The sequence below is a fragment of the Poecilia mexicana genome, unplaced genomic scaffold, assembly GCF_051168715.1.
Source record: "Poecilia mexicana isolate PSO_F unplaced genomic scaffold, ASM5116871v1 scaffold_10, whole genome shotgun sequence".
Lineage (NCBI taxonomy): Eukaryota > Metazoa > Chordata > Actinopteri > Cyprinodontiformes > Poeciliidae > Poecilia > Poecilia mexicana.
The window spans coordinates 30,322,551-30,347,893 of record NW_028263379.1 but is presented as its reverse complement, the minus strand read 5'-3'; the positions used below and the strand labels follow the sequence as shown (position 1 = coordinate 30,347,893).

Here is a 25,343-nt window from a genome sequence, read left to right as displayed (position 1 = left end):
GTCATCTCACATTTCTTGAAGCACCCTCTGCTACGCAATTAAATTCATGGTGAATTTTGTGACGGCGAACATGACACATCCTGCTCCAGGTTTCACAGTCGCTTCGAAGTTCTTCTTCTGAAATGCTCTATTTAGTTTACACCAAACGTCCTCTGTTCTGCTGTTCAGTTAATGCTCCCCTATCTGTTTTTCTCACACAAGAAAACACAATATCAAAGTTAAACATGTGCAGTTACGGATTGTTGTTCAAATGAAATGACAGTCGACAACAGGCACTTCCAAAAATAGAGTTTGGATGGGGTCAAAAAATACACCGGTAGACTCTAACAAGGAAGGAGTGGATGGTAAACAGGGAGCAGAGAAGGAGAGAGCGGTCATTTGAAGGTTTTTTGGCAGTCCTCAGTAACTTGGCAGCCATCTACGTTGGTATCGCTCTCATCCCAGCGTGTGCTAACATGTGCCAGTTCATGCCAACGTAAGCCTACTCCTGCTGGCATGGCCAGGAGTGCCTGGAAGAAAAAGCTTTAAGTAAGCTTTACTTTGACACTTTGATGTTGAAGAGGTTTAGGGCTCTCTGAATTCTTTCTGGTCTGGTGGAGATATGAGGGAAAGAGCAGAGGCATGGGAGAAAAGGAGGCCGGAGGAGGAGGTGCAGGAGGCATGGACCCAAACATGACGATCTGTAAAGTCCCTTATTAAACACGTAAGTGATCCAGATTTCACCTTAGAAAATACGTACGGCAAACTTAGAATGATCCGAGTCATTTTAGTTGGGTCAACATTCAGCAGAGTCTTAATGTTCATGAACCGCTTTATTTGTGATCATGTGTAGAGTTCTTTTAACAGGGAAATATTGTGTTTTCCAGGCACATAGTGTCATTTTATAGCACAGTCAAAGTGACCTTATTACCTTCAGTTGAAAAAAAAAGAAGCTTTATATCAAATATGACTTAAGAGAAATTTGACTTATATAATTTAACACTTTGAAATTGGGCTTCTGTCTCTTTAAGAAGCTTTTGCTCCTTCTGAATCTCCGACTTCAGGAAGTCATTACGACATGGCTCCTCCATTAACTCTTTAACAATGTTTTTACCAGTGTTTCTCAGAGAAGTAACTTGCATAAAAATTCGGATTTCCATCTGGTGTTTGCTAATTGCTGCTGGCTAGTCTGAAGGAGCTGAGGGAGGGGACCTAAGTGAGGTGGAAGCTCAGCAACCTAGAAACTGAAGCTGAGGAGGAGATGTGCCTAAAAAGCTGTGCTGGGTCCACCCAGCAGTTCTGCACAGCTGAACGGTTGCAATGGAGATTAAAGAATTTTTCAGACATGTATGAAATAATCAAGGCAACCCCTCCAGAGAATAACATCATTACATGGTGTAAAGCTCAAAAAGTTGATTTCACATAGAACTGTCCTAAAATTGAGAACTCTAAAAACAAACAAAAAAAAGATGTATTTCTTCGTTAGGCAGAATTCAGATACATTTTTCGGGTAGCAGTTGAAAGATGTTCAAGAACCAATAATCCTTATATTTGGGCACATAGTTTGTTTCAAGACAGTAGCAACTTCCTGTTTCGTCCTCATCATTCTCTGCATTATCCAGTGTTTCTGATGCTACACTAATGCACATCTGTAAGAGACAGGCTGAGAGTCTTTTATTTTCCTAAAAGGTTTCCTCTGTGATGTCTCAGATATACACACTCTTTGATCCTTGGGTAGGTCTGCAACACTAAAGAAAATTGCATAACATGAATTACAACATTTATCCCCATCTTGGATTAATAACGAATGTTTTTATTGAACTGAATTAGGACTGAGCTTTGGTGACAACTGGAAGCACACAGTTGATTTGTTCTCTTATCAAAGGAATTACAGTTGATTTAAAGTCATAATTACCAGTAACTGTGCAAAACTGAGAGGCACCTACAGCAAACTCTGTAGACACAATGAGTATATGTTTGATGGCCCATGTACAGATAAGCTTATTGTCCACCAGTTTTAAAGTGAACTAGTAAGCTAGCAGTTCATTTCCTATTTGGATCCTGGTTTGTTTTCTGGAGGCTAAAGCTAACGGCTAACATGCCTGGCACTAGCCTTGCAATTGTCTTCTTCCACAGTTCCAGAGTAAGAGGAATGCTTAAGACTTTTTGTTGCTGACAAAAATGTTGTTCTGCCTGGCACGTCCCTCTTCGCTCTGGTGGGGGTGAGGTGGGAAAGCGGGAGTTTAAAGCACTCACAATTTCCAGTTAGCTTCATAGCGTAGCTTCCTTCACAATCGCACTGGTGCATTACAAAGGTAAACGTTAGCGATTGGTTAAGATCAAATACAATCATTTAAAACTTCAACAGAGTGCACGCCACCAAGAAACAATTTCTTCTCATTAACCAGAGGTCCAGACCGTCTGCACGAAGTAAAGTGTAGAACAAGGAGCTCGTTTTTAGCAAGCTAGGCTGAGCTCTCATAAACAGTAGAGTTTTTGAGGTAAAACAGCCACACTCTCAAAAGCTTCCTAACAGTTTGTGAATGTCTATCCTGTGAACCTCTAAGTAGGTAGCTGTGGTTCCACTGACCTCAAAATGGCTCCAGTTGGAATTATAAGAATAAATTGGTTGTTCTTTTTTTTCCAGCTTCCACTGGAATGGAAACATGTCAATGCTGAAAAAACTGAAGTTTTTTTATAAAAGGTTTGCACGCTAGAGTGAGGTGCTTTTTTCAATGGATCAAAATTAGTGTATTTTGCAAAACTGCAATAGAAACACTTTTTTCAAATCACGTGATCAACAATCGGACGTTGCCGCTGGCAACACAAAGACGACCACAGGGAGTGGTAGAAAGATGATGGTGCGGCATACTTCATTTAATGACTTATAGTGTCCACAAACTTATTCATGTGTGATTTTTAATTGCATTTCTTATTTAATGGAAACACTACAATTGCAAAATTGTTGGGGGGTTTTTGTCATTAGTATAATATTGCCAAAGTTTTGCGCACATTTGTAATATAAAAGCAGCTGCTGTCTGTTTACAACAATCCCATTTTTCAACCTGTCCAGTTAACCTTCACTTCCAGCAGGGGGTCCATACAGCTGATGACTTGGGCCGGCTGTGCTGAGAAATAATTACAAATATCAGGGAGGTTGAACTCGACTTTAGTTCTTTTTTTGTTTTTTTATGAAGTGTCACTGAACCAACAGGCATGTTGAAAGTAAAAGCATTCTCTGCTTTAATTGTACCTCACAAAAAAAGGAGTTTAATGAAGTTTCATCACATTCAGCCGTAGCTCAGATTCTTTCATTTTAACACGGCTTAAAAGGACCTTGAAACTTTAATTACACAAAATAGGCCACTTTTGCCCCCATCGTGATTAATAAATGTCTGAAGATGATGTTACATTTTCCAGCTGTCAACGTTTAATGTAAAAAAAAAAAAAACTCAAAGCAAGCAGACTTTTTAATCTCCTCAACAGAACTCAGTTGATGTTCAGGCTCATGTCCGTACTTTGGAGCGTTTTGAGTTCGTCGGGCCGTAGTTTACAGGAACGGCGTCGGCCGCTCCTGAGTGAGCGCCTGGACGTGTGCGGGGGTCCCTGCTCTCCCGCTGCCTGTTGGTGAGATCCAGGTATAAACACGCTGCCTGCTGGCCAGGACACATCCTCGTCTATTAGCTCCATAATTCAGCGCAGCCTCCAGCAGCCTGCCCTGATCATAGGAGGGTAATTGCAGGGAGGCTGAGCCTGATTTATCGATGCGGTGGGCGCTGTAGATTACAAGCGGATGTGAGGATTTTGTTTGTGGCTCATTTTAAATATTTCATGTAATTGGAATTTCTGTTCTTCTCCAGTGGAAGCTGGAAAAAAAGAACAAGCAATCAAGCTTCAGTCAAAAGCTGCTCAGCAAAATTAACAAACTGACTAAATATATTTTATAATGAGAGTAGAAACATGGATCAATAAATGAAAAATAATAATGGCAACATCAAGTTGTCCAAACTCATAACTTTAGTCCACATTGGGTCAAAAAGCTCAGGTATTAGATCTAGTTTGCACTAAAATGATTGGACACAAAGCAGTGCATGATTATGAAGTTTAAGGAAAAGATTTGAATATTTTTATCCCAAAAAATCTAAAATGTGTGTCAGACCTTATTATTAATGCACTACAATGCATTAATAATAAGGTAGTTAGAAGCTGTTAAAGAGCACTGTGTAATCAGTGCAAAAACTATGTAGTATATTTTTTAAGCTTTATTTTGTTGTTTTCCTGCATGCCTCAATTGTGAAGTCATCTGAACAAAAAGTCTCTGAAAATACTGTTTCTCGTTTTGTTGTAAAAGATTTAGAAGAGTTTTATAAAACTCACCCTTTTATTTATTTATTTTACAAAATTTCTGCTCAAAGTAGAACAATTAATTTCAGATTTGACCCACTTAAGGCATAAATTGCCATCACTGACCCTACCATGACCATTTCTCCACATGCAGACTGCTGCGTCTTGGTGACCTCGCTCTTTGAGGGGCCGTCACTTTAAGTGGAAAAAAAAAATCAATAAATATATCCCACTTTTAAAGTGAGACGTTACCGTCTCCAGAATGATGTCGTCCGGGTTGGCGGCCGGCTACTTTCCTCCGCTGGGCAGTCGTTGCAAGCTCTGCTCCAGCAAAACGTTACTTTGTCATAACAAATTACACCTGAAATGATTTTTTTTCTTGCAAACCAAACGGCAGGCCCCAAAAAGCACGGAGGGAATTTGAAAATACACCCGTCGCCAAGGAAACTGTTGAATCGATCTGAAATGTGGCTCATCTTTAAGATTTTCTCCCGTGTAGCCAATTACGGTACAAATAGTGTCAAAAATACGTGTTCGGGGATCCAACGCTGTTTTATTCTTTCCCACCTAATCTGCTGTTATTACAGATTTTGAGCATCCTACTGTATAAGACATTGAGTTTTCATTTATAGTAACTGTTTGTTTCTCCTTTTATCAGTAACCACAGATTGATTCCAAATTGGATATTTTCTTGATTGCATTGCGGCGGATTGGATTGGAAAACTGACTCACCGCACTGTATTTAATTCAGAACACAAAAAATGATTCCATTATTTTCTCTCTTTTTTCTTTTTTTTAGCCTACAGACCTTTTCCATCAGTAATGCGCTGCACAATGACAAGACGTTTGTGGCATTTATTATTTTTTTCCCCAGACGAAGGCATTCTAATGTGTTCTGAACAACACCAGATACGAACACACACCCACACACAGACTGAGCTTTTCCATGAAGAAGATTTGCGCAGCGGGAAACACATGAGTTTGACGTGTTGTTTGCATTGCAGTCCAACTGAATCACAGGCTTTATCATGAGGTAAACATAATGCCTTTTTGTATGTGTGTGTGTTTGTTTTCCTGTTTAATGTGTGCGGGTTTGACACAATGACACACGGAAGGAAACATGTAGGAGACACATGTGACTGTACACTGGATCAGTTCAAAAACAGAATAAATCAAAGTAAGGAAAGTGATTTAATGTGTAATTCTTGATTCTTGGGTCGATGAGAGAAGACAGAAAATCCTCCATTTTTGTATGTTTCATTCTGTCCATTTATTGTAGAGATTTGCTAAGTACTGTATTTTCTGGGCTATAAGCCAAACTCTTTTGTTTTCTTTAATACTTTCCTGCCACTTACAGTCCAGGAGAACTTATGTTTTATTCCACTTCTTGACAAATGTTTTGAACTTCTGATGTTAATTCAAACTGACAGACTTAAATTAAGCAATAAAGAGGTAGAATTATGTATGTTTTAGGCACCATTTTATAGCACAATTAGTAACAATGTTACCTTTATCAATGAAATGCGATGTTTATATTTAGAGAAAGAAATGATTTTGCAATGAAACCCAAAGGAGTTGACGTTTACATGCCTTACTTGAATGTGTCTGTTCAGGTGACTGTCTCATCTGGTGTGTTACACATGAAGTCAAAATACAATCCCATGTTATACCAAGATTCTTTTCTCTCACAAATGTTGAACTTTTGACGCTCTGAAGTTAATCTCTGAAGTCAATCTCAAAATTTCTGAATTTTTCATGCACATTTTTGACATTTGGAACTCATCGATCGTTTTTTATTTTAATTTTTTTTGCTTGTTCTAGAAAATTATGATTTTTTTTATAATCAATTTTTTCTCTCTCTCTCTGTCTCTACTGGCTCTGACAAACCGTCATAGTAAAGTGACCCAAAATGTTTTGATGTAGTTGATCTGAGCTGTAATTTAGGGACAAACAAGTCGAAACACATTCAAGCGATTCCTAAAGGACTGCTTGATGTGAGAGTGAGACGGACTGAGAGAGAGAGAGAGAGAGAGAGAGAGCTTCAGAGAACGGTAACACAATATATGGAGATGAAAACAAGTTGCTGCAGGTTGGAGAGAAAGGGAGCACCGGATGGATAAAAAGCTTTCCAAGTTCAATGCTCAGTGGTCTTAGTTAGGTCAGTGACCCAAATCCCAGCGCCCCCTGGAAGACACACACACACATGCAAGACACACACACTCAATTGATGGGATAAGTGGTTTAGATCCACTTAGATGAGAGGTTGTTGTTAAAGGACAATAGGTGAGTGTGTGCGTGTGTGTTACAGAGGATGAAAGAGAAATAGATCAATGTTGCTTTGTGTCTCGAGGTTAACTTGGGAGAAAACACCAAGCTGAGCCTCCCTACACAAAAACATACAAAACCCCCATCACCTTCAGCACAACCTAAGACTTTAAGTCCAAATTTAACTTGAAAATGTTGAAGTCGCCTTCTTTAATCCTCTGACTTAAAGTCACCTCAAGGGCACGTCAGCGTAACTTCACTGTGGCAAAATGCAGAGTGAGATCACAAGCTAATAGAATGCTAACAGCTTGTCAGATGTTTACGTGGATTCAAACCTTCAGTGACGTCCATGATGTCCTGTACGGTAGCTTAGGAGGGCCATGAATTGACAAAAAATACCCACAACAGTGCCTGAGGGTCTGCTTGGCATTCCAGCCGTGAAAATGATATGAAGACCGTTTTACACAGTTTCTGTTTTGAGCAAATGGAGGAATGACTCATGTCACTGTTGTTGTGGCTAATCCTTGGATGGCTAAACAAATCAGCTCCAAACAAACCCACTCAGACTGATTCAAGAGTCCTTTCACGCCTCAGAGATGCAGGCCTGCGTATACAAAATATATTTTTATATTTAACTTTCCCGACATAAATGATGTCCCTAAATGTGTGCGATGCTGCATATTTTGGTATTGATTTGACACCAACTAAATACACGGTCAGCATAACTTCTGTTGATTCCGATTCAGATGCTTTTTAAGATCGATGTGTCATCAAACGTCTGACCTGTAAGTGTGTCTGCTGCCTTTGAAATATGTTGTTCAAACCTGGAACAGAATTTGGACAAACTTTACAGTTTGTCTACAAAATACTTTTAACCACATATTTTTCGTGTCTACAAAAGTATTTCACACAGCTTCACAAGTTTGGTCAAACATTTAAAAGTAACTTACTTTTATTTGTGTAGTCAGCGCCATTAGGTGCATCGCTTCAGCTTTGGAATCAACTCCCTGAAAACCTGAAGAAGGAACGATAAACTCCTTTAAATCAGGACCAAAAATGTTTCTTTTCAGTCTAGCTTTGCCATAAATTTCAAATATTTACTATTTCTTTTCTACCATTTCTCGCTGCTTTGTTTTAAATATGCGTGTCGACACCTCTTCCTTTTATTAGGGAATGATCAAAAACTTTACTTCTGCAAACATACTATATCTCCTAAATATGACCATTTTGGCAATGCTCCCTGTTACCTCTTCAGGAATTCGACGTACTGCATGAAAGTGTCCATGTCGATGACCGTGGAGGAGAGCGACGAGGGGAAGTGCTACAGCAGCAAGATCCGGCACCTGGAGAAGGCCGAGGTGACCCACAGCAAAATGATCACCTGTCCCGACATCGAAGACTATCTGGCTCCTTACAAACAACCGCAGATGACCTGGTATAAGGTACGGCTCTGAAAATGCACCATCGCCTATTCTCTCGGAGTCTGCTTCGGCTAAACGGGAGTCTCCTGTTAGGAGTGTGAGCGAGTGGAATGGAGGAGCTCCGTTACCGTCAACACTACGCATGTCTGGATTCCTGAGGTGGAGGAGGGCGACGCCGGGAACTACACGTGCGAACTGCAGTACGGATCCAAGCAGGTGCGACGGACAACGCAACTCAAAGTAACAGGTAGGAAACGGTTTGTTGCTGGGGGATCCCGAAAGAGGCCAAAGCATTTGTTACACTGTGAATACAAGAAAGGCTAGATGGAGGATCTGATCCGTTATTTAAAGGGGCAGTGTTAGGTGTTTTCCAGCTACATAGTGCCATTTTGTTTCACAATCAATTGCTATGAAAATGCTGTATATGTCAACTATGACTTACAAAGTGAAAAGAAAAGTTAAAGAAATTTAACGCCTCAAAATTGGGTCTATGTCTCTTTAAGAAGCTCCTGCTCTTTTTGAAACTTCAGGAAGTCATCACAACATGGCTCCTCTATTAAACACTTAAAGTTTTTACCAGCGTTTCAGTAGCTGCATTTCCATTACAAAAACTTCTTATCGAAGAAAGAGAGGTTTTTTTTATAAATTGCAGTGTTTCCATTCTGCCAATTAATTTTTTTTTAAATGTCAAACTGTTCAATTTTATGGTCAATGGAAGCTAATGAGACGTAGCTCCTATAATGAGCTCAATAGATGCTCAATTCCACCAGGTGTTTGCTAATTGCTTCTAGCTAGTCTGAAGGAGCTGAGTGAGGAAGTCAGCAGTTCTGAGGCGGAGCTTTGTCCTGAAAGGCGGAGCTAGGTCCAACCAGGCATTTTAAACAACTGAATGGTTGTCATGGAGATTGAAGGATTTCTCAAACATGAATGAAAGAATCAAGACAACACTCAAGGTATGTTTATAATGAGGGAATAACATTATAACATAAAGTAAAACTCAACAAAGTTAATTTTACACAACCTTTAAGGGTCTATGCCTTTGAGTTAAGGAATGCAATGTAAGAAAAATGTATTTTAAGCACATCTGCCATCCAACTTGTCTGTCCATGTACAGTATATATGGATTTTATGCAGTCAGTCATTTTTGACAAACTAACAAGAATGAAATAAACTGCAGCGTGAACAACTCCTCTACCTTCTCTGAACGTTTAGCAGCTCTCCTAACTCCAGAGCATCCATTACTTTGACAGATGACCGGACTCAGCAGTGCACCATTCATCATTACTTCAGCACTTTTAAAGTTTCTTTAAGCACACTTTACAAATGTGCCCTAAAACTGTTGAGTAGCTTTTTATCCCTGTAATTTTTTTATGTTTTTTTTACCCCCCTCTGTAATTTAACTATATAAACATAAAAACCCTCCGTGACTTTTTATCTAACTTTGACTTGTTAGTGACCTCGGGACTCGGCGCCGACGTTTCCAGGAACCGGGTCGCTCTTTGCCACCTGCTTGTGTTTCTTTGTTGTTCCTTCTGCAGCAGATTGTCGGTTTCTCTCAGCAACAGCAACATCTTGAGGATCGTTTTTACGTTGCACAACAGTTCATAAACATTTCCCGTAAATCCAATCTCCTCTGCGCTCCGACGGTGATGCAGACCGACAGATTTCCTGAAGTGCTTTAGAGCGCCGTGATTAGCAACATGTTAAAGCCGAACAATGTCCTTTTAGAGTGTGCCCTAAAACATTTAACGCTCCATTTCACCACACTTTTTTTTTCTTTTTTCTTTTTTAAATCCCACAGCCGAGTCAGTGCTGCTTTCATCCAGCACTTTGCTGCGCTGTGCTTCAGATGTGCAGCTACCTCTTGTAAAGCAGAGCTGACATGAACAGGCGCTGCTTCATTTTTCAGAGAATTATTCACCGCGCTGCCCGGGTTCCCTCCACCGCTGCAGAGGAGAGCAGAACCAGAAAACATGCAGATTCTTTTACATCTTTCCTCACTGAACATTTTTATTTAATTCAACAATTTAAGTCAATTCCATTAGTTTATGTTAAAATGCAATAGGATACAATTAACATGGAGAATTGTGAACAGCAGTTGCATTTTTCCCCTCACACAGTGTTGAAAGTGAATAGTGACATCTCAGTATAATTTAATAATATTTATAATAAACTTTATCATTAATCTCACACTTTGGAGTGAGTAACATAAGTTTTCACTTCTCATCTCTTTAAAAAATGACTTAAAACATAAAAAATGTAAACACTGAGTATATGCAAGGATATATAGATTTTATTGTGGTTTTTATATATTTCTCATTCTGCAGTGTTATTTTATGTTTTTTATCCCTGCATTTATTTTTGTGTCTTAACATCATCTTGGCTAGAATCTCATGATTTTAGACATAAATGATCATTAACACGTATTTTTCCGTTTTTAAAAACAAACTTGACCGTAGTGCTATAAGACCTTTATTCTTCTGTAGCACTTTCCAAGCAAAGCTGTGTATTGACCAAAGTCCTTTACAAGATGAAACACATAAAACCACAACACAATAAATCAGTGCTAGTTAAAAACAAGCACAATAAAAAAAGGTAAAAAAAAAAAAATGCAGAAGTTAAAAATCTAAAGCCGTTTTCTAAAGAAATGTATTTTAAATTTGGCTTCTAATTTTAATAGACAGACAGATAGAGAACTTTATGATGCAATTTGTGACTGCTATATAATTTTAACTGCGGTTGGATGCCAAACTGCATCCATCAACCTCCTCGTCAGAAACAACCAATCAGCAGTAAAGTCTTGACATTGTCAGTTTATAGTGAAGTTTGTCGTGAATGCTAAGGCTAGTTAGCATAGCCACCGATGATGGCAGATAAATGGTGTTCCCTTTAATATTAGGCTGTTTCTCCACCATTAGCATAGCTACAGCAAACCGGCAATCTTGATTATACAGGCTTTTCGAGGGAGGGTGTGAACAGCGCGTACACAAACTTGATTGACAGCGCTAAGTCCCTCCTCCTGCCTCTGATTGGTTGTTTCTGAACATAAAGAATGAGTATTTCATTATGAAAATGCTACAGCGACTGATTTTATGATTACTTATGTGTTCAAATGAGGTTTATTATTATCCAACCTTGACTCTTTTGTCCTCTATACAAGACAAATATTAAGTGTATGTTTATTTTCCACCTGTTCAACAAAACAAACATTTTTTTTTGAATATTTCCACTGATTTCCAGCTGCTCCTGAGTTAAACCCCTCAGCTGTTGATCCTGTGTCTGCTGGCAGAAAGATCTGATCTCGCTTTCAACGTTAAATTGAGACTGAAGCAGGGGAAGAGAAAAAGGCAGAGCCTGAAGACGCGCTCTCGGCTATGGTGTTAAATACACCGAGTCGAAGTAAAAGCCCTGGAAATGGATCGAAGCTGCATCTGGGGACATGTGTTGTAAATTTCACACTCTCGGCGCACCTCATTTAAAGCTTCTCTGTTCCCTTTAAATATTTACAACCCTCTAATTAACCGCTGTACCTCAGGGAAGTGTACACTTTGTTGGGGTGGGTAATCTCTCGTGTTTATAAAGCTGTTTTCAGCCGGCGGGGTTCGGGGGGATATCCTGTGTAGACTTGCTAAACTGGAACATTTTTATTGCAGCACTAACGACTTGTTGTGAAGCCGTTTTGCTCGGAATTATGTTCCCAGGAAACTAATTGTTTTCATAATTGTGTTTCGGGGGGGAAATAATTGTGCTCTAATTGAATGGCTCTTTATGGTGCAGCGAGTTATTTTCTTTTCTTAAAAATCTGAAGTCAAAGGAAACTATTTTGGATGTCTTGGAAGTTTTATTGAGATCAGATCAAGGCTCTTTAGCATTTTATGTCTGCTGAGCCAAAATCAGTGATTTTTACCCTTTTCAATAGTATTCACAATGAAGAGAGAGACTATATTGGCTTCAGCGACTTTACATTTCCAAAATTTCCAAATAGACGATACGGCTGAGAAACTCATCACAATATAAACGTTTCTTATCAGTCGATATTCATAATTATTGATTCTTTTTTTGTTTGAAATATATGAAATACAACCACACCTTCCCCATTTTATCCACAGTTGTCACTTGATCTCATTTTTTTATTTTAAAGCAGTTATGAGGGACGGTGGCGAAATCCGAAACTGTTGCTATGCAAGTTACTCAACAGCTTGTTGCTAAGTAACAAATTGTTGTTCCCACCAGCTTTTCTTAGTTGGCTGTGAGTAGGCCTTTCACAATAACAAATTTTGCCAGATGATAAATTGTCCCAGTAATTTAATAGTAATAATGGAAGAACAATGCGAGAACACTTTCTCAAAGATCCATAAACTTTAAATTCAGATGAGCATTTAAACATTGGAACTGGAAGACATTTTAGATATCCAAAATAAATATTATAAAAAAAAAACAACAGAAACAACAAATAAAATGATTTCTGAAAATCGATAAATCAAGCAAATAAAAATTATTGAGTTTGTTTTAGTTTATCATGCGATTAATTGATTTATTGTTTATTGTGACAGGCCTAGCTATCAGAGGTTGAGTGGCCACTATCTTTTCTCTGCCTACATCCCCCAGAATGCAGTGCAGTTTCTGACATATTGCGATACATATTGTTATTGATTTATTGTCCAGCTCCAGATCCAAACTGTTCCACAGAGTCTGAACTTCTGGTCGTTTCTGCAGTGGGCAATAATAACTTGGCGTCAACTTTCAATTAACCACCTAGTAAAACACTTCAGTAGCTCAGAGTGTAAAATTACTGTAGTCTAACAATGATTACCAAACACCGGCTCCCAGTTTTGTTTCTATTTTTATTCATTGCAAAATTATTTAATTTCGTCATGAAATGAGGAAGATTTTGAAATGTCACATCTTCTTTTTGCATTGACCCGACCTCACTGTGCATTAAAATACTGTTGACAGAAGCAGGACAGCACTTTATTGAAGACTGTGGCTGTATGTTTTAACTCAGGAATATCTCTTAAAGCTTTAAACGTTTCAGGCGATGCCTTGCCAGATCACTGTCAAGCTTTTTCAACCTTTGTAGTATTTTATCAAGGTCGTCCAGCAGCTTTGGATCCAAATATCTGTAGCAGTCAGGAAAAATGCAAGTAAGCTATTAGGGACATCATCATCATCATCATCATCATCATCAAACTAATGTAAACAATGTAATACTCTAAAAAGTGTTGTGAAAAACTCCACATACATGCAATTTTTTTTCCTCTGTTTTGACTAAAGGCTTTTTTTGTTAGTCTGTGAGAGCTGTAGAATCAAACCAAACAGTCTTTTCCTTTGTGTAATCAGCAGTGAGCTGATTATGTGAATAATGCTTTCTGTGTTGGGAGATATAAATACTGAATTCATGTACTTGTTCTGTCTATTTGCTCTGAGATACCCAAGTTTTACTAACGCCTAGTGGTCGTTCAGTTTGAAGCAGGATTAGTGGTTTACCATGGCAACTGAAAAAAAACCCATGAAAAGATCAAGTGGTGATTAAAAAAAATAGATCAAACACACAAAATGAAGTGGAGATTAGTGTTTTTTTGTTGTTTTTGTTTTAAATGCTTTTAATTTCTTTATGGGAAACAACCTAATTCAGGAATCGGTCACCAATCAATACATTTTGTTTGGGCAATATGGCTTTGAATTTTTATACAAGTTTAGAAAACAAATGATGAAAAAGCAGTTTTTAACCCAGAAGATGTACTGTGATTGAATCCTTCTCTGATGTCCAACAGGTGATACCTGTGGTTTTTGATACAATGATAAAAAAATGTCAGCCATATTTATTGATATTGATATGCAGGTTAATGTCTTCTGCTCTCCTTTGGCATTGGTCCTATTCGGTGTAGTCAGTAACCACAGGTTGACTTTTCTAGTTAGAATCAGCTTGTAGCATCATTTATGGGCCATTCTTCGATGTTCCAGTTGGTTAAGCCAGATTTATGAATGAAAACCCAGTTATGTTGACCCTACAGCGTGGCTCCTGTTTCATTAGTTCAAATGAAACAGAAAGCCTCTGTTCTTGTTTTAGTTATCTACCTGCCTCTTGCTGGTCAGCCACTTTTCCAGTGCAGACCATTTTCCTGAAGTCCTTGTCACAATACAGGTAAGATGCATCAGATTTGTACAGAACCACCAAAAAGAAAAGAAAAAAGTAGAGAAATGCCAAACCTCTGAGGTTCACTTATTTTAAAAAGGCAGTCGATTGCTATGACACGACCATCACCATTTTTGACTAATGTTAGGATGTTTGTTTCCCGAAATGTTGTCAGTTTTACAAGCTACAGCTTCTTTCCCACATCAAAGCCCATCATGAATGCTAATGCTACTAAGCATAGCCAGTGATGGCGATTTATTAACTGTTTTCCTGCAACGGGGAACAGCTCGTACACAAGGTGATTGACAGCGCTAAGACCCTCCTCTGGCTCTGATTGGTTATTCTTGACCGGGAGCTTTACATTTTTGCAGACTGCTATAGTAGCAATCTCAAAATTTATTTATTTATTTTTTTTCCCCCACAGATTGTGTCTCATACATTCTCACTGTCACAATACTGACAGTTTTAAAACCAACATGTAAAAAAACAACTGAAGTTTAAAAAAAACAACAAGTTACATACTGTAGTTGCAAGTGACAACAAAGCTAAAACAAAAGAAATCTTTTAGGTGGCAGATCAATTTGTACGGCACTGTAGAAAAAGTATTCAATACATAGAGCAGGGGTGTCAAACTCCAGTCCTCTTGGGCCGCTACCCTGCAACTTTTAGATGTGCCTCTGCTGCACCACACCTGAATAGAATAATTAGGTCATTAGCAGGACTCTGGAGAACTGATTTACACAAGGAGGAGGTAATCAAGCCATTTGATTTCAGTGTTTTGTGCCTTTGGCACATCTAAAAACTGCAGGACAGCGGCCCAAGAGGACTGGAGTTTGACACCTGTGACATATAGGATGGTGAGCCTGCATATAGTAATACCAGATAAAAAATACTTCATTTACTATGTGATACTGTTTACTAATTCTATTATATGAATAACATTTTACCTTTTAACCTTTGTATGAATTGCTGTGACCACAGCAGGGAAGAGGCTATAAAAGTAACAGCTGTGTTTTCAATTCTAGACTATACTACAGACAGCAGTGGTGGGAAAAACTGTAGCAAATGTCTTTTTTTCTCTCTGGCTGTCATATGACATTCACTAGAGTCTTTTTTTTTTTTTACATTATGCAACACATGACTGGCGTCTGGAGGCTGTTCAATGCAACATTTTTGAGCTAATTGTTGTAATTGTTCCTGTCTACGGAGCTTTTTTCTGCATTCCTCTTAGTGATAAATCCAGTGTGTACCTCTTGTTTTTTTCCCTTCTCTCCATTCATGCACTCTTTATACTGAAACCCTTAAAAAAAAATCTCATCCATATTTCAGAAGCGTTTCAAAGTGTGTGTTAGCAAAGTACACAGCATTCGGGCTAAATTTAACTGCTGAGGATTTCTGTGCTGGAGTGCTTCATTGTGTGAGTGAAATAAATACAGTTTGAGAGTGAAAACAAAAAGAACAGCAGAGGTATGGAGACAAATTACTGTGGTGCGAAATGTTTGTGAAATCAATAGAATATTGTCTGATGTAATGATATTTGCTCCATACAGGAGTTCCGCCTCTCCAGCGATTTTATATGCAATACAGTGTCTGGGACGCTGGATGCATTTAAAAGTACTTTGCTTTTACTTTTGAACCCCTGTCAGATTACTTTTACCCTTTTCATTATTTTATAATTCACCTGGTCCCCCAGTAACTGACCTTTTTACTATTTCTTTTTTTAATTCTAGGTAAAAATGATGCATGACAAGTGATGTGGCACACCGTTTCTGATATGTATTTGCCAACATTATATATATTGTCAACTTCCTAAAATATTGGCCTGAGTAATTTTTTTTGCCAAAAGGGCTTCTGTTTGCCAAAATCATTAGTTTCATCACTTAAATTGCAAAAAATGTTCTGTACAGTGGCGCAGTTGGTAGCACTGTTGCCTTGTAGCAAGAAGGTCCTGGGTTCGATTCCCAGCCTGGGATCTTTCTGCATGGAGTTTGCTTGTTCTCCCTGTGCATGCGTGGGTTTTCTCCGGCTTCCTCCTGCAGCCCAAAAACATGACTGTCAGGTTAATTGGCCTCTCTAAATTCTCCCTAGACACCTAGGGAGTTGTTTGTCCTGTCTGTCTCCGTGTTGCCCTGCGACAGACTGGCGACCTGTCTAGGGTGACCCCGCCTCTCGCCCGTAACGTTAGCTGGAGATAGGCACCAGCACCCCTCCCGACCCCACCAAGGGACAAGGGTGTACAGAAAATGGATGGCTTAGGACAAAGAGCGTCAACATACTAGTAGATCAGCTCCCATCTGGGAGGCTAGCATGTTGCTAATGCTAGCACCAACATTAGCAGTGCAATGCCTCTCACTAGCATTAGACTTTTCCCTTAAATAAGCATTTTAGCTCAGTTTTTAAAAAAATGTATTGGCTATGTTTAGTAAACTGAATGGAGGAAGTTAAAGTAAGACAACATACTCCACATGTCACTGACAGCCCTTAGGATGACATTAGCATTTTGGATCATTTTAGCTTACACACTTATGTTTACATACTGAATTGATTCAGTTCAATATAACATTGATATTCCACAATGTATTTCTTACATGTTAGCTAAGCTTAGCATTGATGCTAATTTTTAGCATCAGAACGCTGGGTTCCAGCCAACGGGCACGCTTTGACAGGCCCCGTTTAAATTTCTTCAGAAATTTTCCAGTTATGTTTTTACTCTTTTGCTTTGCGCCATAAAGCTGTTATCACTAATGATAACGTATTCATTAGTGCTTTGCTGGAAATTCAAGAACATAGTGAGCTTTGTGGAACATTTTTTTATTTCTTTTTTATTTCCTCAACATAACTTCAGAAGGACTTCTTCAATATTACTGCAAATTTTTGTGTACAACAGCAGAATGAGATTTTCTGCTGAATATAGGCAGTGGGTTTATTGAAAACAATATTCTAACAGGCAGCTCTGAACCAGTGGTCAATAAGGTTTCCTTATTACCTTTCTTTGTGTGTTTGCATGTGTGTGTTAAGAAAAGTGTGATGGATAAAATGACATAAAAAATATAGGTGCGCCTTCCTGTATCAGGAAGACTCAGGCATATATTTTATGAGTCATCTATATTCTGGTCTCTATGGTAATAGTAGGACTAGTAAATATGAAATACAATAGAGTAGTCCTTTATTTCTCCCTCAGTTCAGCAGCAAGTGACAGAAAAACAGAGAGATACACATAAAACAATATAAGTAAACTATAAGTAGTTTTAAGCAACAACTTTCTCTTTTTGTCAGTAAAAACAATAGCAGCTAATTCCATCCACTGTGCTGTGGTTAGCAGTCAGAAATAAACAGGGATGCCACATGCCAAGAGTTGCCTCTACTGTACAGTAACGTGTGATTGAGATGTCCAATATATTCTCTCATTCAGCACAAAGTGAAGTCGTCCCTGTCGGTTTTTCTTTCTCCGTGTTTATATTGAAGCACTCAGTCACCAGCAAGCACGCATTAGGATGTGGCGCTGCATCATTAAACATTTAGGATTCATAAATGTTTCAGTGTCCGGCCCAGTAAGATTGTAGTGTTTTACGTTGAAGTGACCAGAGCGCTCATTCGGACACGAAGCCAATCTGTTCGGTTGTCAGATTGATGAGGTCTTTGGTTTTGACCAAAGATACAAAGAAATCTCAAAGAAACTGTTGTTGGTGGTACAGATTTTTTTTTTCTATTATTTGATAAAAAGAAATGCAAAACACCCATCATATCTAATTCAAGCTAACCTATAAACTATTTATCTGTAAAAGTGACTTCTTCCAGAAGACATTTACATATGGTAATAGGCTACATCAAATGACATAAAATAAAGGACAAATATAAAAAGCTAATTAAAAAATGAGTAAATAACCAGAAAATGTCTAAATGGGAGCTGCTGATTTGCTTTTTTTGTTTTTTAAACCACCAATCACATCAGACTTCAGGTCACCTTCCTACACATTTTACATCGCAGCACACACAATACTACGTCCAGCTGAACCTGAGATATTACATGTGCCACACATGCGAAACAATGCTGCAGCAATAATGAAAGTGGAACTACACTTTCACAGTATTTACCCACTTAGAACATTAATTTCAACTAACTAACTATGCAAACACTCTGCAGAGAAAAAGATTCAACTCACCTAACAAATGACAGCTGCAGCTCTTTCTGACCTGCTTAGAATTATTTCAATCATAATTATTTATCTGCTTGGGGACACTTATAACTGTGCATATAGCACTGAGTTCTGATCTACAGATCCTTAGACGTGGAAAAAATTTGCATGTATTTAGCGGCAAATGTAACGCAACTAGGGATGTAAGTCATCGATGAGTTAATCTCAAGTTTGATCAAATTGATTGACTGAGTGATTGATCAGCGGACATTTTCTTAAAATCGTTTTCTCGTCTCTAGATGGCCAACCGTCTCTCCATAACATAAAGGTTTATATTTTCATAACATGCTGACGCCGCTGCACCATGAGCGCTATTTAGGTGAAACTTAAGGAACTAGTAGAGGATAAAGTGCATTTGGCATTTCACACCAGTCTCCGGATCGTTCCAGTTTTGAGACAGCCCTGCCATTTTTATTTCTGTATCAACTGTCTCCATGCAAGGGACGGCCAGCTGCGCCCTCTTCTGGATAGAAGCCAAATTACAAAACTAAAGGAAGGTCTACATGGACGCTAATAATTAATCGATTGGAACTTTTGACAATCACTAGTCGATTAATTGTTTGCATCCCTAAACGCAACCAGTTCTGACTCAGCTGAACATCATGATGAACACAGCTTAGTCCAACACACACATGTACAAAAGGCAAAAATTAGTTTATTATATGAGGGTTTCCAGAGAAATCAGGTTAGGAGCTCTAGCCAGTCGTGGGGTATTGACATAAGAAGTGTTACATGGCAGAACTTAACTCACCACAGGGATTAAATATCCCTTCTGGTAACACCCTGGGAACCCCGACAGAATGAGCAGGAGGGTGTTGATTGGTGGAGGGATCACAGGGTTTTACTCTTGAATCTGTTGGATAGGGGAGGATAATAAGTGGAAGGATGGATGAATTGTTATCATTTCAACTTAAACTTACCGCATAACGTTATATGTCATTACAAGTATGGACTACAACTATGCACATGTCTGAAAAGGGGCTTTAAAAGTAATCTTACAAGACTGATTTTCAAAGATCTCTTTTAAAAGGCCTGGGTTATGGACAGAGGAGGCTCCTTGCTTACCTTAGAACAGCCTTGATGTGTCTCTGAACTGCTGTTCATCAGATGTTTTCTGGTATCCGATCATTTGTGTTGACCTCGTCACATTTTACGCCACATTGTTCCTGGTTACAGTTCCTGTAGTGGAAGCAGGCTCACCTCGCCATGAGTTCAGCTCCACATATGGGTGGCAACACGCCTTAAAGGCACAAAATCAGTGTAAGATGTGATGCGTAATAACTCGTGCAGTTATGTAACGAATGGAGCAACGATGAAGTTCCTGTATGCCTCACTTTCTGCTCTCCAGACCTCTGCTTCACAGCAGATTGTTGCAATTATAACCCCATCGACATGTATTTTAACTTCAAAAAATAAAAGAAAATAAAAAAGATGATTAATAGTGAATGCATTCTGTTACATTACTGATTAAAACCACACACTTTTTAACATAAATCTACACAACAAAGGCCAACTAATTGCAACAGTCCTCTGTAATTTTAAGCCTGATTAAAGAGAAACATTTAGCGTTTATTTGAGTTGATTATTTTCCACAATAGGAAGGTTTTTTGTTGTTGTTTCTCTTTCTCGCTTTGCTGATGGAAAATAGGCTTGTTTTCACTTTGGGTTTTATTTTCCTACTTTCGTTTTTGCCAAAAATCAAAGGAACGTATGCCCCGTGAATGTCTGAGGGTTGGTGGTGGGACTGAATTAAAGCTTTTAATTGAGATAATTGCAGGGTCCATTGTAAATTTTAATCAAAACATTATAATAATCGAAATGACATATCGACAAAATAACCAACATTTTAAATTTAAAATCTCTTGAATTGAAATTACTTACACAACTATGCCTTCACACGGAAACATGACGTTTCCACCACCATGTTTCCCTGTAGGTAGAGCTCGTCCAGGATAATTTAACTTCTGCCTCACGTAGTCATTTGCATATTGCCAAAAAAAGTGCTTTACTGCTTTCATCCTCCCAGAATGCTTTTTTTACACAAAAGTCGACTCCATTTACTCTATTTAATTAAGTTACTTCTGAAGTCAGTTGACGGACCTCGGTTTTATGTTTTGGTATTCGAGTAAATGGGGTTAAATGAAAATGTGCTTTGTGTTTTAGACCACCGCCGTGTTCAAATGATTGCAAAATAAACATCAAGCTTGAAAACATAAAATTGCAACAGACTGAATGTTCTGTTCTTTGTGTGGTAAATGTTTGAGTGTTTTTTGGTGTTGAATCCTGACACACTAGTGGAGCTATTGTCAGTCAGTTGCTGTAGCAACGGGTCTGTATGCAGCGAGAAAAAGGAATACGAATGGCTTTGAGTTGTCCAACTTTTTTGTGCATTATTTTTCCCTTTGCTGTGGTGCACTGCATTAAGTTTATAATTCCTCCATCTCCAGGTTTTATTTCTTCCAACAGAATTGTTTTATAGTGACAGTGCAGCTATGGATGGCAAGTAAAAGAATCATGTTTTTGCCGTCCAGTTATAAACAATAATATTCATTGTGTCTATGTACCACTTTGTGTTGGTTGATCTCTTCCTAATGAGTAAATCCAAATAAGATGAAGTTGTGATGACCCAGCATTAGTAAAAGTTTAGTATGTGCGTTTATACCAGAGGTTCCCAAACTGTGGGGCGCGCCCCTAGGGGGGGCGCCGTGCCATTGCAGGGGGGGCGCTGGAAGCCGTCTGGATGAAAAAAAAAAACCATGAACGCTGTATGCGCTGGGTTTTTACCTTAGAATGACCAACTCTCTGTTACTCCTTTGTCAATTTGATACAGTAGGGGCTTCCACACTTCCCATATTTGTGTCCTCTGTCACTTTTATCAGCAGTTAAAACTGTTTAATCCGTTGTTAACATGTCGTAACCTGTTTTTCCGAGCCGCCTTTAAACGCAACATGAGCGCTGCAACGCTGGCGCTGGGTTTCCACCTGTGAAGGAGACCTGCTGCTGAAGCTAGCAGGTGTGTTAGAATCACGGCAGCAAACCAGCAAAACGCAAAGAACTTTTCACAGTTTTTCCCCCAAACTAACCGACTGAGTTGAGTAAAGCTGTTGGATGCAGGTAAAGTTAGCTAAAAGATGACTAGCTAATATCAATACAGCACCTTAAGCTTGTTAACAAGTAGCTTGTAGGCTGTTGGTGTTGTTGTCTATGTTCAGCTACGATTCATTTTGCCCCAAAAAAAGTTGATTCCCCCCCTTGTTCGTCTGGAGCCGGGGCAGAGTATAACAGGGAGTCTCTAAGAATCCACCCCCCCTTCGCTCACACACATCGTTCCACCAGACAGCTATTTGTAAGCCGTAGGGGGGGCCCAGAAATAGTTTGGATACCACTGGTTTATACGCTCAGTTTTCATCTGAAAGTTGGGGGTGAAATCCACTGAATAAGTAGCGAACAACTAGTTTATATAAAGTTTGATTCTCATTCAGTTTTTGGTGTCTGTGTAACATATGTTGTGTGTATTTGGTTGATGTGACCTGATACCCTTTGTTTTTTCCACTTGAAACATGCTCCAGCATGATTTTATCCACTGGTCTGGAAAATAAGAGAGTCAAAACGTTCATTATGTATACACACATAGTCACACGCAGATACAAGCATAATATGTGCAGCGAGGCTGAAGGGAGGCAGAAACCCACATTTCTTACCTTCGCACACGCGCGCGCACACACACACACACACACAGAGACAGTGATCGCCTAGAAAAGGAGCCAAAAGCCCACTGATGCTAACCGTCTCCTCTAAGCGTAAAGCTCTCCTCCTTCCCTCAGACGAACATATTCGCACACATGCACATGTATGGCAAAACCCAGTGGTCGAGTTAATTGCATTAGACAACCTTAAGATGCAGACCCTTCTGCGTCTCACACACTGATACCTCTGACCGAGAGGGGAAGTGGAGAGAAACAACAGAGAGAGGACAAAACAGGATGAGAAAAATCATCAGAACCAAATATGAACTAGAGAGCATGTTGCGTCAGGATGAAAAGGAGTGATTATGCAAATTGGTTAATGTCAAGCGATACGCTCAAGATAATAGCAAACTTTGTTTATTCAGAGTTTGATTGAAAAAAAAAAGATCCAACCAGATTATCACCTGTGGAGACACGATCTGCTATCTCTTTGAGAGTAAACTATGATACAAGTAGAGGTGTGTAAAACACTGCTTCTGTTTCCATGAAAACAAGTTGAACTTTCTCTGGTGAAAGAGAGAAAGTGGGACACAACTTGTATATTTTAAATTTTTAATGTTATTTCAAACACAAGTACAGTACAAATATGTAAATATTTTATCATATTTACCACAATTTTCTTGATGTTCAGATATTAAAAAAAAAAAAAAAGCAAAAACACAAAGTATTTTTAACACAGTACTTTGACATTCATCCATACTCAGGTTTTGATTTCTTCTTAAACTCGGGTAATATGCAACATTTATTTACACATTTGGTCAAACTGTTACTAAGCCCCGACATTATAAAATGACAGCGATAATCTGTGATAGAATTCAGCTCCAGTACAGAAACAATGTCAGAAACAACCAATCAGAGACAGGAGGAGGGTCTTAGTGCTGTCAACCCTGCTTGTGTCTGCGCTACTCAGGCCTTCCCCTTTCAGTGCTACTGCATCTGCCTAATAGCAGAGCCTGTCATAAACGCTAACGCAAGTTGGTTTCTTCGCCATTACCTACAATCACCTGTTGGCGATTTATTATTTGAGAATTCTTCTGTGCAACATCACTTCATTTTCTTTTTGTTGAGCATATCTAAAATATTTGAAAGAAAATGCAGCTTGGGAAGCTAAAAAACCAAGGCTCAATGCTAACTGACATGCTTTTGGCTGGCGTTTGCAAAGCAGCCAATCCAGGAGCCCTGTTTATTTTCCTCTGAGCTGATTGGCTAAAGAAACCTGTAGCTATTGGCTTCCATGGTAGTGCTAAGATGCTTTCTACTGTGAAAGGTATATTTGATGTCTGAAGTATTAAAATGGACAATTATGAGCATTCTGAGTGGGATCTTAAGTATGTTAAGGCTTTTAGATATCCGCCTGCCTAAACCCCCACAAATGCAGGGGTCCACTATATAGAGTTATATTGCCACCAGTGCAGAGCTTGCTTAAATCTAAGGGATGTTGGCACATCAAATGGAAACAGAAGACATCAAAAGCTAAAGTGATACTCCTTCAGCTAACCTCAGGGGAAAACAATGCCATATGGGCTTTTTTGCTGAGCGTCTTTTGGCATACACAGCAGAGATGGGGGCATGTCTAATAAATTGCCTCAATTATACTTAAATTCTACCCAAAGTCCACTTTAAGCAATCATTCTTACCTTAACTGTGGAGAGTGTTCTACCCAGTCATTAACTAAAACGCATAAGGCAAATGGTCCTATATTAAATCCATAAAAGTCTTCTAAACAGTCATTATTCATTTTCTTTTTCCTCTTCTGAGATCCATTATCCGCTGCATAGAAACAATCTATTACAAAGCAGAGGAAACTGTGGTACACTGAAGGGCCTTTTTCCTAATTTTTCAGAACTAATAGCACTAAGGTAGAGCAGGTTTAATGGCTCCATTATTGTATTCCAAATGGCCATTACAACCTCCTTTTCCTTTTCTTTTTTTTAAATCCATCAACTTCTAGTCTTAGTCTCTCCGTCGCATTTCCCATTTATTAGTTTGCAGATTCTAACTTTTATGGTTTGCTTTCTATTTTTTTATGATTAGATTTGATGGACGTCATTAGTCATTTGCTCAAAATGAAAATAAGAGCTGCTTTTTTTTTTCATTAAATATTTTCTGAGGCTCCGATAAAAAGAAAAAAAACCAACCTCAAACAAACCTGCTTCAACCCTTGAATGTCCAGTATTTGTGAAAGTATCCAGTGCAGTTCTGTATGCTCCACGTTCAGCAAAACTTACAAAAGTAGAGCTAACCATTTGTTAGCACTACCTTATGCTGCCTGTTGTTAGTGTACTAAATTGCTTACTAAGTGAGGATTCTAGTAGCGCAATTAGTCGGCAGTTTTTATTTGATGATAAAGTGAGTGGAAGAGCTGGTTAACCTTTGATGACCTTCGCTAAACAATTATCAGGATTTTTAAAGGGGCAGTATTATGTATTTTACAGGCTCATAATGCCATTTTATAGCACAGTCAAGTAACTGCTACCTTCAGTTGTTATAAAAAAACAGCTGTATATAACAAAAACATAAATTAACAGAAATTTGACTATATAATTTTGAAAATGGGTTGCTGTCTCTTTAAGAAGCTCCTGCTCTTGAAACGCCGCCTTCTGGAAGTTATCACAACATGGCTCCTCTATTGACCCTTCAATAATGTTTTTGCCAGCGTTTCACTGAGGAGCAGCTCCTATAATCACAAAACACTACAGTTTTGTATTCATAAAAATGTTATTTTACATCTGGGTTTCAAATATTTTCTATGTTGTTTCGGTTTGTCACATAAAATCCTACTCATAAATACATTTTTCAGAGGGTTTGAATACTTTGGAAAGGCTTTGTTTTGTTGTTTCAGTGTTTAAATTCGTATAATCTGTCAATATTCCTCCTCCACGTCTCAAACTGCAGGTCTTTCTTTCTTTCTTTCTTTCTTTCTTTCTTTTTCTTTCTTGTTCTTGAGGCGTCTGATCTCACTGACTCATTTTTTTTTTCTAATCTCAATAATTAGAAGTCACTGAGTGAGTTAATAATTCAATCATCAGATTACTGAAGCATTCCCTTACCTTTTTAATTTCCTCTCAGGGGGGATTGCTCAGTGTTTTTATTCGGCTCTAAATGAAATCACAGCACGTTTCTGCTGGCAATCAATAAGAAGCTACAGCGGAGCAACCGAACGACGCAGGCTTTGCACAACAGCAGCAGAAATCAGGCTGAAGAGGGGAAAGGAGGGTTGAGCCAAAATAGTAAGAGAAGGTGCTGGGAGACAAAA

At 38.7% G+C, this 25,343-nt stretch overlaps 1 protein-coding gene across 2 annotated transcripts in view; it reads left to right on the top strand.

Moving 5' to 3' along the window:
- The window catches only part of il1rapl2 (interleukin 1 receptor accessory protein-like 2), a 143,934-nt gene that overhangs the window by 12,025 nt on the left and 106,566 nt on the right, over positions 1-25,343 (top strand). For both annotated transcript variants that reach the window (XM_088009800.1, XM_088009799.1), the window contains 2 exons: positions 7,844-8,030; positions 8,103-8,256. In XM_088009800.1, coding sequence (XP_087865926.1) covers positions 7,844-8,030; positions 8,103-8,256 — 341 coding nt within the window. The remainder of the gene's footprint in view (positions 1-7,843; positions 8,031-8,102; positions 8,257-25,343) is intronic.